This window comes from Brienomyrus brachyistius, chromosome 2 (assembly GCF_023856365.1).
Source record: "Brienomyrus brachyistius isolate T26 chromosome 2, BBRACH_0.4, whole genome shotgun sequence".
In the NCBI taxonomy this organism is placed as follows: domain Eukaryota; kingdom Metazoa; phylum Chordata; class Actinopteri; order Osteoglossiformes; family Mormyridae; genus Brienomyrus; species Brienomyrus brachyistius.
Window position 1 is genome coordinate 48839248 of NC_064534.1, and position 15152 is coordinate 48854399.

The 15152-nt window shown below is 39.1% G+C and overlaps 1 protein-coding gene across 6 annotated transcripts in view; it reads right to left on the reverse strand.

Annotated features, from left to right (window-relative positions):
* smtnb (smoothelin b) overlaps window positions 1-15152 on the reverse strand; it is a 74047-nt gene that overhangs the window by 42351 nt on the left and 16544 nt on the right. For all 6 annotated transcript variants that reach the window (XR_007383046.1, XR_007383045.1, XM_048980604.1 and 3 more), the window contains exon 2: window positions 528-685. Coding sequence is in view for 4 of the 6 variants with exons in the window: in XM_048980604.1 (XP_048836561.1) it covers window positions 528-685 (158 nt within the window). In the remaining 2 variants the exon portion in view is untranslated. The remainder of the gene's footprint in view (window positions 1-527; window positions 686-15152) is intronic.

Consider the following 15152-nt stretch of genomic DNA (forward strand, 5'->3'; position numbering starts at 1 on the left):
AGTTGAGATTAGGGTAATAATGAATGGAGAGTCCCCACAAACATACGTGTGTGTGTATGTGTGTGTATTTTCACCAGCCCTGTCCAGCACTCTGATGATGTTATTACTATTCACGTGTTCTGAGGACACAAGCACGCCTGGCCCTGATTTTCACATAGCAGTGAATGTGCAGATGTTGCATGCAAATCAACTGTTTGAATGTGTGTGTTAGGACGTTTGTTTTTAACCTGCTTTTAAATGTATGAACACATACAAACTAAGTCATGCAATAAATCATGTGTATACAAATGGTCTTAATATATACACATATCCAGGTGCTGTGGATGCAGAACCACACCGACGTGTGTTGTTAGCAGAACTAAATATATGCAAACAAAATAAAACTATAAACAGGAAGTTTATAAAAATCAGGAGTCAGTGAGTCATGCAGTTAGTGGGTCTGTGTGTGCATGCACAATCATGTGTTTCTGCTTGTGAGCGTGTAAGAGCTTTGTGTGGGCCTGGGCCACTGTCGGGGAAGACCTCACCTGTGCTGGTTCTCTTTGTCGTCGTGCAGGTGCTGGTGAGCTGGCCGGAAGCGCTTGCTGGCCAGTGCTGCCTCCATCTCCTCAATCTCCCTCTGCCGCAGGTCTCGGATCGCAGAGTGAATGAGTCGCCGCTCATCCAGGTTCACTGTACTATCAAGCTGCAGAGAGAGACAGACATAAATGGATTGAAAAAGAGAGTGACAGAACTCTTTGGGACTCATAAGGGCCATTCCGCCGAATTGGTGCCATTTATGTCCCCACGACATCATATGAATAAATATGCAAGAAAAATTGTTTAGCAATGCATTTTATTATCAAGCAAAGTGTCCTCATTTAAGACCCATGATGTAAAACATTAATAAAAACTACACAGAACACTGAAAAATTTGTTTGTCACCTGTCCCTGGTCACTAATGCTATACTTCACCATGAAAACCTTCAAAAAATCTTACTTTTTCTTTGTATTGTTGTGTCCCAGTATTTCCAATTTATGCTTTAAATATAATTTCCTTATAGTAAATCAATACTAGTTAAAATATACATTTTAATCATGTCCCCAGGTTTTCACTCAATCCTGTCATTGTAATACATTTCTGCACCTAAAATGTTTGGCACGTTCCACAAGTGGCATGTTCAATGGTGCATCATTTCAGTCACCAGAAGACCATAAGAAAATCCCTTACTTACTTTCTGTATTTTTGATGATATCGCAAAAAATTTAAATACCACAGCGAAATTTTCACCCAGTTTCACTCATTTCTCAATTTATGGGTATGTGCCTGTGTAAAACATATTTTTTTTTTGCAAACTTCAGCCTGGCTCTTTCTTGCTTCTCATTAATGAAGAGCTTCTTTCTTGCTTTATGGGTCGTCGGTTCTGTTTCTAGGAGCCTGTTACGAACTGCACTTCACACCACTTAACATTTCCCATTCTTTTTGAAGGTCACTTGAGGTCATCTTCCGATTTATGAGGCACTCCTGGATAAGTTGATGGTCATCTCCGGCATTAAAAAGTTGCTTTTGCCTGACTGGTTCTTGGTAATTGCTAGTGTCTCCTGCTTCACCTTGTTCTTGTGTATTGCTGTCTTAGAAACTCTGAACCTGGAAGCAGCCTGGCTGCCTGTAGCCTTCTGCCAGAAGGATCAGGATTAAACCAGAATTTTAAAATGCAGATTTAAAAAAAAATACAGAATGGTCTCAGTTTTTTCCAGAGCTGTATGTCTAAGGGCGTCAATCCCAAAACTCAAATCAGTTACTCAAATCATTACTTTGATTATATTTATGTATTACAAAAAGTACATTTTGGAAAGTTACTTGAATGTGCTCAATGTTACCATACCATTCGCTTTGATAACATGTGGCTACGGTTCACAAATTTGCTAAATTTAATACTAAAACTCAGTCCTGTTGCTTTCAATCTTGTTATTCACTTAAAGAGTAACAGAACTGAAAAACAGCAAAAGTGAGAAAACTGGATATAATAACCAATTTACTGAAGGTGTTGGCATTAAAAATCAATTTTACAATGTGAAGAAATATTTTCAGGGAGCCAATCCACCACTAGTGCTGCAGAGTAGCAGTAGCTTTATTGTGCTCAACATGAAGCTAATCCAGAGGAGGGAGAAATACCTACACAGAAAAGGTCAGAAATACAGGCAGGACCTAACATCAGGTAGAAAAGAGACAATAAATGAAACTAGAGAGGAAAAAGTTCAGACGGAAGAAAAAAATGGAGGAAGACATACCACAAGATCAAGCCTGTAGCTATAAAAAGCTGTAAACCATTTAAGCTCTCTTGACCACTTTTTGTTTCTTTCTCACACTCATTTCTGTTTGCTCTGTACTCATTCCTGTTACTATTTTTAAATAAAGTTAGAGCATTTTTCTCGTGAAAAATGTTATGGTCCATCATGTATGAAACAGTTTAATAAATTACATGATGATTTATTGATAACACGGAGGTCAGGATTCCATATAAAAATTTAAAATGAATTTGTTTTTTGTTTTTTTTAGAAAAGTACAATACGAACACATAACAAAATCTTAAACCTTCACATAAACTTAACAATGAACTTCTTCTGAACATGTAACTATTTTTTTACAATATACACCAGACTAAGGGGAATGCAAAAGAGCTAGTTGACAAGATTTTCAAATGACATTTAAACAGTTGCACGAGGTTTGGGTAACAGGACTGTGGAAAATGCAACCATCATCCACTTTAAAAACTATGTAAAAATAAGTTGCCTGAAATTGACCAATGTACATATGGAATAGCTAAATGTGTGTCATTGGATTCAGCGTTGAAAATATGAAAAAAAATTATTTAGAATTATAACATGCAAATGGAACCCAATCGATGGAATCACCCAAAAACAAATGCCAAAAACACCATATAAAGACCAGCATCAGACCTGAATTCAAACTGAAACCAGCTAGAGACACAAATTGAACAGAAACATGATACAGCCAAGGAATGAAATGTCCAAACATTCAGTGGCCATATGCAGTCCATTGGCGATATTAAGCCTATCATTCAATTTACGATGTTAAAACAACCTTTAAATATTTCTTGCATGCTGACATTATCCCTTCAGACCCTTAAGGTCATGCACAGAGAAGATGGAAAATACAAACATTAGGGAAGCATGCATTTTCCTAGGCTGATCCCAATTGCTTGCCAATTCAGATTTTTTTAGTATAATAACTATTAGGAGACTCAACATTTTTAATGCTTCTTTAATGAAATTGCTTTCTACAAGCAAAATATTTCAAACAACTGTTCCAAATAAATTTAATAAAGGCTCTGCAAGTGGCGACTTAATCTGGTTCCACACCTTACTAGGGTAAGCCTAGCATCATGTCCTGCCTAACCTTTTGTCTCCTCCCTGGCTTGGCTTTAACACCTGGTGCGAATTTAGTCTTACTTCCCATTTCTGCCCTTGTATTAGTCACTCCCAGCTGCCTCCTGTTTGCTCCCTAGTTAGTCTTGTATCTAAGTGCTTCCCAGGTCAACCGTCCCCAGCTCCATCATTAATGTTACTACCCTGTGTATGCCATTCTCTGTAGCCCCTTGTTTGGATCCCTCGTAATCCTGTTTATTTTCTATTTTATTATCGTAATCAAAAAAACCTCTTTACTTTGAAACCTTGCCTGTTCCCGCTTCCTCCGTTCCCGCTAGATACACTTAGTTCCTCCATGGACAACTTTTTGTTTACGTTTTACACAATGCGAATTTAACTCTGCTTGTAGCATTAGAATAATAATCTTAATTATTGCCGCACACCTCTGTGACCTTGGATTGAGTCACCTCGTGCGTTCCATACTGTATGTAGATAGATAGAACTTTATGAATCCCTCGGGAAGGTTCCTCTGGGAAATTCTAGTTTCCAGCAGCAGTACACCAGCATATTACAAGTTATAAGAAAAAAAAAAAAAAAAGCTGAATACAATATAAGAGGAGGAATTTAAAATACAAATACTAAGGTAAGAGCCAACATACAGATAAGGATACGAATAGGGAGGGGGGAAAGGGAAAGGGAAAAAAACTATTCACAATAAAAGGGAAATAGAGGGATTTAGCAGCAGTTATGTAGAGACACACTGTGTATAGAGATTGTGATATGTATATGCCAATAATCTATAAAGTGAATGTGTGGAGTTTGCATGTTCTCCCTGTGTTGTGGGGCTTCCTCTAGATAACTGTCCATAGCTGTGCATGTGTGAGTGTGCCCTGTCATATGCTGGTGCTCCATCCTGGGTTGTTCCCTGCCTTGCGCCTGTAGCCTCCAGGATAGGCTCCAGACCCCCCACACTAAGCAGTTATTAAGAAAATGGACGGATTAAACTATGTAAAATACACGACTAATAGCAAACTGCTTTTTTTTTTGTTTTGAACAAAAAACAAAAGTTTTGAGTATGAATAAACATTAATCACTTCTGTATTGTACTGGGTGCTGAACTGTATGAATTTTTCCATATGCCATCATACCATAGCATAGCTAAAACAACAGCTGTAATGCTTCAATAGGCAGGAAACTACATAAAATTGTTCACCGGTGGAAGTGCTATAGAGCTCTCTGCATTGAGAGGGGACCCCAGTTAATGGTAATACTTTACTTGATGGGGCACAAATAAAACAGTATTACGTTATTACGTAATTATGTATTAATTAACTACAAACTAAGTCTTAGTTCTCATGTTAATTCATCAGTAATGAATTATGACACGTTTTATCAAAATTACTATATTTGTTACTATATCTGTTCATTCTATAAATATATATCTGAACTACTGAAGGAACAAGTCAAGAATAACACAAGTGAAAACCTGATCTCATGTTTGTTCATCATTAATGAATCGTGACATCTTTTATCTGAAGGAGTTACTGTATTTTACTATATTAATTTTGCAAACCTTCAGGAACTACTGAAAGAACTGCAAAGGAACAACTGAGGAACACTACAACAGGTGGTTGTCATTAAGCATTCACATTTTGAGCATTCAAACTACCAAATAACACATAAAACCTAAAATATCAGAAACGTATAGTAAAAGCAGGAATATGATAAATACACCGCCTGTATAAAGTACAAAGCTATACAGTGTAGTTTCACTTACCAGAATCAATACAGTCATGCGTTACTTAATGACAGGGATGATTTTTGAGAAATGCATGGTTGGGTGATTTTGTCATTGTGAATACCTTAGAGTGTACTATATTCCATTTACCTTGAGGATCGGAAGTCGGAACTGGAAATGATGTCACACCCGAGTTAATGGCAGGGGTAATTTCTGAGAAAAGCATTGTTACATGATTTTGTCATTATGAGAGCATCTTAGAGTGTACTGCATTCCATTTACCTCGGAAGTCAGAAGTCGGAGCTGAGAATGAAGTCACACCTGAGTTAACCGTGTTCCAGTACAAGTCGGAAAGCCATTCTTAGCAATACCAGTTAATAACGCATTGCGTGGAATTTTGTGCATACAAACACCTTCAAGGTAATTGGAATTTAGTATAATGTGTTGTGCTACAATATTATGGCGGTAACGATAGGAATTTTTTCATTCCATTATAATCTTATGGGACCACCATCGTACTTCCTGTCTGTCATTCATTATGTATATCTATAATATACAATTATAATCAATAAAACATTTCATTATACACTTCCAATGTAATAAAACATGACAGTGAAAATGTGGGGCACTGCCCCCTCCAAATATCTAGAGAAGAAAGCAAAGGCCTACTTTAACATGTTAAACATAAATGAATTAATAAATAACATGAAATAATTATGAGATAGAATTTGTTTACTCATACACTGCATCTGGTACTCTGTCATTAAAAACTGATTCCAGATTTTTATGTGAAAATGTATGCTTCCTGGGTATAGAGCCCAAGCCAAATGGATAGAGTTGGGGGGGCAGGTAAATTGTGTTTTAAGTATTTCACCTGGCTAGCTAACAGGTATTATACACGTGCTTTACACCATTACATCTGACGCTTTGCATTGCACTTGGTGATGTAAGGCTTGGATGCAGCTGGTCGGCCATGGAAACCCATTAATGAAGTACAACATTCTGTTCCTGAGCTAATCTGAAGCCCACACAAAGATTGTAGGTCTGCAGCTATTGATTCTGCAGACAGTTGGTGACTTCTGCACACTGTGCGCCTCAGCATGTGTTGTCCCCACTCTGTGATTTTACGTGGCCTGCCACTTCATGGCTTAGATGCTGTTGTTCCCAATTGTTTCCACTTGTTATAAAACCACTAATAGTTGACCGTGGAATACTTAGAAGCAAGGAAATTTCACGAATGGACTTATTGCACAGGTGGCATCCTGTCATGGTACCACGCTTGAATTCACTGACCTCCTGAGAGAGACCCATTCTTTCGTAAATGTTTGCAGAAGCAGTCTGCATGCGTAGGTGCTTGATTTTATACAACTGTGGCTATGGAAGTGATTGGAACACCCGAATTCAATGATTTGTTGGGGTGTCCCAATACTTTTGCCAATATAGTATAGCAATCTTGCCAGAACAGAATTGTGGTGCGATATCATGAATTGTAGCGGGACTGAGTGTACTACTAAATATTTCAACACAACAAATTTCAGTGCAGACAGTGCAAAATCAAAAGATATTACTCAGAAAATTAGAGAGTTTATCATACTTGATCAGCCCTTCTCATAAATGGTATATACAGCCAAGAGACTCTATATTTTTAAACATATCTGCATTTTTAAATCATGGCAGAAGGCTACACTGAGCAGCAGGATGCTTTCATGTTCAAAATTTCTAAGACAGCAGCACACAAATATAAGGTAAAGCAGGAGACACTGGAAATGACCAGGAACCAGTCAGGTAAGAGGCAGAAGCAACATCCCAATGCCAGAGATGACCGTTAACTTATTTGACAGTTTCTCATGAATCGAAGGATGACATCAAAGGAACTTCAAAAGGAATTTTGAAGTGGGGGGACGGGCCACCAAGAGGTCCCACCTGCGACCCCCCCTCCCCCTGATCCAGGGCCCCCCACTCGCCCCCCAGCAGGACGGATCGCTGCCCACTGCAGCGACCTAGCATGCCCCCCCCAACACTGCAGGATGATCGAAGGAAGGCCCATACAAACAAAGTGCCCCCCCCCACCCACCCAGGAGCAGACCCTCGGCGACCGGAGAAGGGCAGACCCCCGCCCAGGCCAAACCCAACCCCCCAATTCGCCTAGAAGGGCCCGGAGCATCCCAAGATTCCCTGAACTGCCCACCAGGGTCCCACCACGGCGCAGCAGAACCAAGAACCACCTGACCAGCGGCCCACGGAAGGAGGTCGCCCACACCGGCCATGGCTGCCTGTATTCCCTCCATGATGGATCTTCCGCACTGGGCCAGAGACAGAGTTAGTGGAGGCTCCTCAGCCCCCATCGCATCCCCATCCCATGCTAGTGTAAAGTGTGTATGTATATGTGTGAGGGAGTTGTGTGTCTATGTCTACAGTGCATTAAAATTAGTGGGTGCAGTTAGGGTATGAGGGCCCCACCGCTGGCAGATGGCAGAGTCTGAGCAACATTAAGTGCAGGTGTGAGATAGTTTGTATCAGGCTCCTAGAAGCAAGACTATGGTCCCATAAAGGAAGGAAGAAGCCCTTCATTAATGAGAAACAGGGAAGAACCAGACTGCAGTTTGCAGAAAAATATATATTATTCAACCTTATATAGGAGTAACACAATGCATAGCACTGTAGTGTCACATTCTCAATTTTGCACCTGCTCTGTGTGTGTAGATTATGTCTATATTACATTGTGGGGACGAAAAATGCAATAAACACCAGCTATTTTTACGTTTTGAGGACCATTTTTTCAGGTTCCCACAAAGATCTGTGAATGCAATCAAAAAGCTAAAAATGCCAAAAGTTTCATATTTTGTTTGGTTACTTATGGTTAAGGTTAGGGCTGGGTAGGGGTTAAGCTCATCATGTTGGGATTTGAGTTTTCCCCGTAAAAATGAATGGAGAGTCCCCACAAAGATATAATTACAAACCTCTGCGTGTGTGTGTAGAATTTGCATGCTTTCCATTAATTAAGCGGATTTCCACTGGCTGCTCCAGTTTCCTTCTGCAGTCCAAAGTCTTGCAGTTTAGATAAACTGATGTCTCTGAATTGCCCTCAGTGTGTGCTTGAGTGTGTAAATTACAGTGAACCCGGATTTCCCCCTACCTTGTGCCCTGTTCTACTTTGGACAGGGTCCAAGTGACCCTGTGCTATTAATGTAGGGTCGACGTACATTTTGGGACAGGATGGTTGTTACTGACTGGTTTTACAGTGATAAAAAGATTGTTTTACTATAACAATTTGGGAGTGTACTAAACTCCCTTTGGGACAGGAGGAGTAAACGGTAGATTGCAGTGCTTAAACCGAAAGGGAGAGGCCATGACTATAAAAGGACATTAGAGCGCAGGGGGTGAGAATACTAGGACTCACATTCATTCCACACATTCCTGCTGACTCACAGGAGGAACTCAGCATAAAATAGGCCAGAAAAGTGATGGTGGTCACAGAGTAGATATGACACAGAACTGTGGAGACACATTCTATAAGCAGCAGCATGAGCTTAACTATTACATATCTACATGAACACAATATTTCCCTTTTTATGGAGGGTATTTTGTGACAATATTCGATACATATATGTCATTTAAATGATTGTTTATACATGTCATGTAATAGTTATTTAATTTAAATTTAATTTAAATATGTAAGTACATGAAAATCACGTTATATATGGGGTCCATGGATTGTTTGCTATTATCAGCCGCAGATAAGGGGGATTACTGTAAAACGTGGCCATGATGTTTATGATTTTTATCTTTATATCTTGAGCGGGGCTGTGTAGTTGGGTTAGTTAGGGGAGTTTATTTGAGATTTTGGGAAGTTAGGACGCTTGTGTAATACACTGTAATTTAGGAACTGTTCATCAGTAATGGTTTTTTCCTAAATCAGGTCCTAACCCTAATTATCATGATTGCCTGACAGTTAAGACAGGATCTACAAGTTAGGAAGTTTCTGTAATACGGCCCCAGGACAGAACAGACAAAATGCAGTTACAAATGAGAATTCAATCATCTACGCAAGATCGATCTGCTGTGATTTAGTTTTCAATGTAACCAATTACATGTTCGGTTTTGTTTAGAGCCTGCCCTCGGAGTTGGTGGGTGACTTTGACAGATATTTTTAATGGGTTTAAATATCCATTTAAATTACATATTTATAAATAATCATTTAATTGACATTACCTACTGAACATTGTCACAAAACACCCTCCATAATTTTTCACTTATATAACATGTATTTAAACCCTACATTAATGTTGATTCTGATTGTTTTACTGAATTTGATCATGGTTTGGTTTGACTTCCGAAATAACTAAAATGCTATCTTTGGGACACAGTTAAGTTGGGAAAAAATCTGTCGTAAAACTGCTATGATTAATTGGTGAACAACATTTATGTGGGCCCAGGTTTCAGGTGAGATATCCAGTTCTGCACTTGGATTAAGTGATTACTTACAGAATCTAAGTGTTCAGGTATAGCAAATCTTGACGAACTCCTCAGAGAACTTGTACAATGCTTAGATTGCTACATTAAAATGACCATTTTAAAGAAGAATCACATCATTAAAGCTGGGAAAAAACACCATAAAGGATTTAAGTTCCTGACATATTCAAACTGTTGTAATGATTAAACTTCCAATTTAAGTGGCTAAAAATTTGCATTTATTAGGATATATTACTTCCTGGCCAAATTCTGAGTGGACCACATCCCTGTGTGTTGAAAAGGGTAAAGTCCAAGTTTGAGGGAAAAAAGAATTCATCACGTGAATTTTTAAGCCATTATTAAGGTAGGAGAACTGTTGATGCATGAATGTAAAACAGCATAAACAGGGACATTTCAAGTGAATACTTAACACATTTAAGGGCACTCCCATTCAGCCAGTCTGATGATACATAGTCAAGCAGCTGCACAGAGCAAGTTCCAAGTCGAGCAAACTGGCCAATCAAATAGCAAGCACCGACCAAGGTCAGACTGCGTTAAATAGACATTACTGATTGGCTACTGGTGCCATTTGAATTGAAAAAATAAACAATCCATAAAGAAACGGCTGTGGCTGGCACAGGAAGGCAATAAATGATGAGGGTAAATATGACACACCTTTGACTGGAAGCCTGCCAATATGAAATTTAAAAAACAAATGCATACAAACCAAACAAAAGACCAAACAGAAGCCAACGGAGACACAGTAGTCATGCGGTACAATACAAAAGAACAAACACACAATAAAGTCCAAACCATAAATCAACTAATTTTGCCTAACAGCCGTTGGTCCAAGACAAGGGCCGTACTGTTGGGATAGCAGAGCTGCAAAACCACATGTGGCTGGAGGCCACTAGCAAGGCCATATCCTATAGTAAAAAGCTAGCTCTACTGAGCACCAAAGGACCAATCGCTTCTACAGGAGGATATTTTTAAGAAACTCAAAACTAAAGGCCAATGAATATGCCCTCTAAATATAATACAGACCCTACCACAGCTCAGAACAAAAATGGTTACACCCATGATATATTATAGTTCAAAACGAAGAGGGGAGAATTGTATGAATATTCATTTTAAACCAAAATCAGAATCAAAACACTACTTAACAGCTGAGAATATCTACTGCACAGTCAGGGTCATTGTAAAAGAAACACTGGTCATACATTAAGTGGTAAACCAACACAGCAGCAACATCAGTCATTCTAGTAGAGGAGATTAAGGTCCTGGAGACAAGGATGGAATGAACGAAGAGGAAGGCATATGTCTGACAGTCATCAGTAGGGCTGCACAATTAAATACACCTGTATGCGATCTCATTTCTCAATTACAACAGTTAATCTGCATTGTATTACATCAGCTGAATCAAAACAAGTGCTCCTACTTCTCCCTAGAGAGTCTCAAGCATTCCATAATTCTCTTTAAATTGTACTCTTCCACTTCAAGAAAACATCCACGGTACTTCAAGGTGTTGGTTTTCCACTTGCACATAAACTGATACTGGTTCTGAATGACATCACAACGTGAGGCGGGGTATTTTGTACTGAATTCTAAAAATGACTATAGTATATTATAGGGCAGGCTGATGTGCAATATTAATTTCAACATCGCATGTTATGCACATGCAATTCTTACATCGCTAGTCAGATAGATTAAGATTAGCCTTTGAATTCTGTATAGACATTACAGCGCAGGGAGTTTAGGTTTCGCTAAAACATTTTAACTCTGTCATAGGAAAAAAAAACTTATTTTTTTTTAAAAAAATTATTCCTTTTCAAGATTATCTAGTACATGTTTTAAAATCAGTTTAAAGTTACTTACGCTGCTGTTGCAATAGCGCTGCACGCACTGTCCGAGACAATCATTTTCATCCTTGCTGTTTAAATCTGTGAAAAATTTATGTTGAACTCCTTTTTTTGTTTTATAAATACCCCAATGTTTTGCGTTTCAGAGGCAGGCTATTTGCATAACCAATCGACCAAGAAGGCATTTCAAGTCCCACCCCACTGGCACTTTTGGTTGCCCTAACTGAATGGTCAACTGAGTGTTTCCTTTCTGTTGTCAGAAGTTGATATGCTGGTCCTGGATCAATCATGTTTGGCACAGTCATGTTTTGTTAGGTTTCCTTTTGCAGTTTAATGAGTGCAATAAACATTTATATTTGAGGGAAAAATCATTAGAAAATCGTGATCTCAATTCTAAGCAAAAAATAAATAATAAAAATCGTGATTCACATTTTGTTCAGAATCGTGCAGCCCTAGTCATCAGCCCCAGTGTTATCCAGTCTGGCAATCAAAGACAGGGCCCACCTCTCTGGTTTACAGAGCACTAAGAAATTATATAGATTACTGCATTCCCAAAGGAAAGAGACTATTACAGGGATTCTCACACTCCAAATTATTTTCTTCCTATTTACAGTCGGCCAGCATGATGTTAATATAGACATTGCAAGTCATACACCACAATAGTCAGCTGGACTGAGACTTGAGTGTTATGTAGTAAGCAGCATTTTGATGGTTTCAAATGCAATGTTATTCCAGGATTTTGAAAAATCATGCTATCATGCTAAAATTACCATTATATTACTCAAGCCTAGTTGAGTGGAAAATTTCCAAAATCTTTCCATGGAAAGTTAAGCTGGGGAATTTTGGAAATATTCCAATTTGGATGCTGTGCTTTGTTATGATTTCTAGGCTATAACAGGTGTTTTGTCTATAATAAATGAGTCAGACTATTTCAGTGAGTTGTGGAACTCCACGCCAGCTGTTAGAAAGTAAACTGGATGAATAATATAACACAGAATATCATTTATAAAGTGTGTTTTGATGCAGATCATTATTTTTGGGTGTTTTTAATACACATAATTACAAGCACTTGGTTACACAAAGATATCACTATTAGTGTTGTCAAGTGTAGCATCCTGCGATGCTGATGGTACCTGAATGATATCTGCGTCAAACGGTTCTTAAGTTATTCATTTTGAATTCAATCAATGAATTGTGCTGCAGTCGGGCCCCAAATGTTAAACTGTCAATGAAATTGTGTTAGCTAGCTTATATTTAGCATATCTGATTTATCGGCTAGCCATATACTGTATAATTACATTTCGATTTAGTATTTACTAGTTAAACTTTAATACCATAGATGAAATATCCATCCATCCATTTTCCAAAGCGCTTATCCCTCGGGGTCGCGGGGATCCGGAGCCTATCCCGGAAGTTATGGGCACGAGGCAGGGAACAACCCAGGATGGGGAGCCAGCCCATCGCAGGGCACACTCACACACCATTTACTTACACATGCATTCCTACGGCCAATTAGCCTCAGCATATCTTTGGACTGTGGGGGGAAACCGGAGTACCCGGAGGAAACCCCACGACGACATGGGGAGAACATGCAAACTCCACACACGTAACCCAGGTGGAGACTCGAACCTGGGCCCCAGAAGTGTGAGGCAACAGTGCTAACCACTGCACCACCATGCTGCCCCTAGATGAAATATGTTTTGCCCAATAATATCATCAAACCATACTTGACTGGATATATAGTCCTTAGCTCAAATGCAGTAGTGTAGCTTCAACAGTTCTGCTATAATGTGTAGGATTCTAGAAATTATCTATGCATGAAATAGAGGAATGCACAGTGCAGGGTAGAAATTCAGTCTGGGTGTTTTAACCAAGATTATGTTGCAAGATTTGTTTTTCCAACTACAGTTAAATTCGCTGTTATAGGCTAACCTATAGTTTTGCACATTTCCAGTTTATTCCAATTAATTCCCATGTAGTCCTGTCAGTTCCCATGGAAAGTTTCCAAATTTCCCAAAAGTTTGTAACCCTAGTCCTGAAACTAATTTTAGCGAGCTCAGCAATTTCAAGATTCAAGATTATCTAGCATATGTTTAAAAATGAATCTAAAAGTATACTGCTGCTGCTTTTACGTGAATTCACTAAGCCAGTCATCTTTATTTTCATTCTTGCTGTCAGACTCACTCAGACAATGTGGCATTTGTCAGAAATTTTTTAAAAAAAGGAGTGATGGGTGTCATGCCCGGCTCGTCCGCTCCTCGTGTGTGCCACGCCCCCTGATTACCCACGTGTGCTTCCCTGATCGTCTCCACCTGTGTCTGATTACTTTGATCAGTCTTGTCCTATTTAAGTCCTAGTCTTGCTTATCTCCCTTGTCCGTCATTGTGGTTACCTGTAGTTCGTCGTGGTCCGGTGTTTGCTTGATGTTCCCTGCTCCCAGACCCGTATTAAACCCTGAGTTTTGCCCTGATTTCGGCTTGTCAGCCTGTTCTTTACCTGCCTACCCACACGATCGCCGCTCTTCCCGCCTGTGATCGTGACAATGGGGAGAAAAGCAAATGAGAACTTCCGTACAGTGTCTTCCACTGTATGGAAATATTCTGGATTCCATAAAGACCATATTGAGCAAAATCAAGTGATTTGTCGGCATACCTTTGTGTCACTGCAAGACCACCAACTTATTTGAGACTCTATGGGTAGATAAGTCATATTTGGCTATAGTTTATTTTGAGCAAATTTCAGCTCCTTATTTTGCTTTGAAAATAATTGCAAGGTTCCACAACTAACTTTGTCCACAAGTAGCACTGGTGCTCCTTAAATGAAATTTTTAGGGGCACCAGCACAAAATTTAGGTATACCACTTAAGTCAACCTGCAATGCAACACATTCATATTTTTTCCATCTTGACTGTATTACAGATAAATGCTTTGGCAAACAGACAATTTACAGAAAGAATAATGTGATATTTTATTGGATAAAGTCACAAGGTGAAGTACTGCTTAAGAGAAAAAGTCAAATGGTATTTTTTAAAATTCACAAAGATAAACATAACGTATGTGGTCAGTCACTATTGTGTCAGTGCCTCTGTCCCTGCAAATATATGTTTCTATCTGTTGTTTTGCTTTATGGGTCTTTCATAAGGCACTTTCCCCCCAAAAACTGAGGAACCTAATTCCTGGTTCTGAGTTCCAGGGTCGCTTTCTCATCGCACAAGAGGACCTGGGACCTTTATGCTAAACAAGCAAGGGAGGCGCAAAAAGCTCATAGCTTCACACATAATTTCATAGGAAACAACATTGCTAACCCGAAATACTGGATGATGAACAAGTCGTTTTGTTAGCTATTTGTTACTTACTGCGGGGATCGATCGCAATCATAACAGGATATAGCCTTTTATTTATATGACCCATGATATGTTTATAATTCATTATTAAACCTGGCCAGCTGATCTTTCACTTCTTTCAATTTCTACAGCTAATAAGTGCTAGCAAGTTTACCTATAATATCAGACAAAAGTGTATTAGTTATCGATCTAATTTTTGAATGTAGAAATATGGAGATTAGGAGTGTAACGGTACACATATTCGTACAAAACATTTTTGGTACAGGACTTTCAGTTTAGTATATATGTACCGAAGAAATGCAGCAAATGCGGAACCTTTGTATGTTTGTGATTTTCCCCCAAGCAACTTTCGGAAAGGGGCAGATGAAGCCGCGCCAGTACGCATACGGTC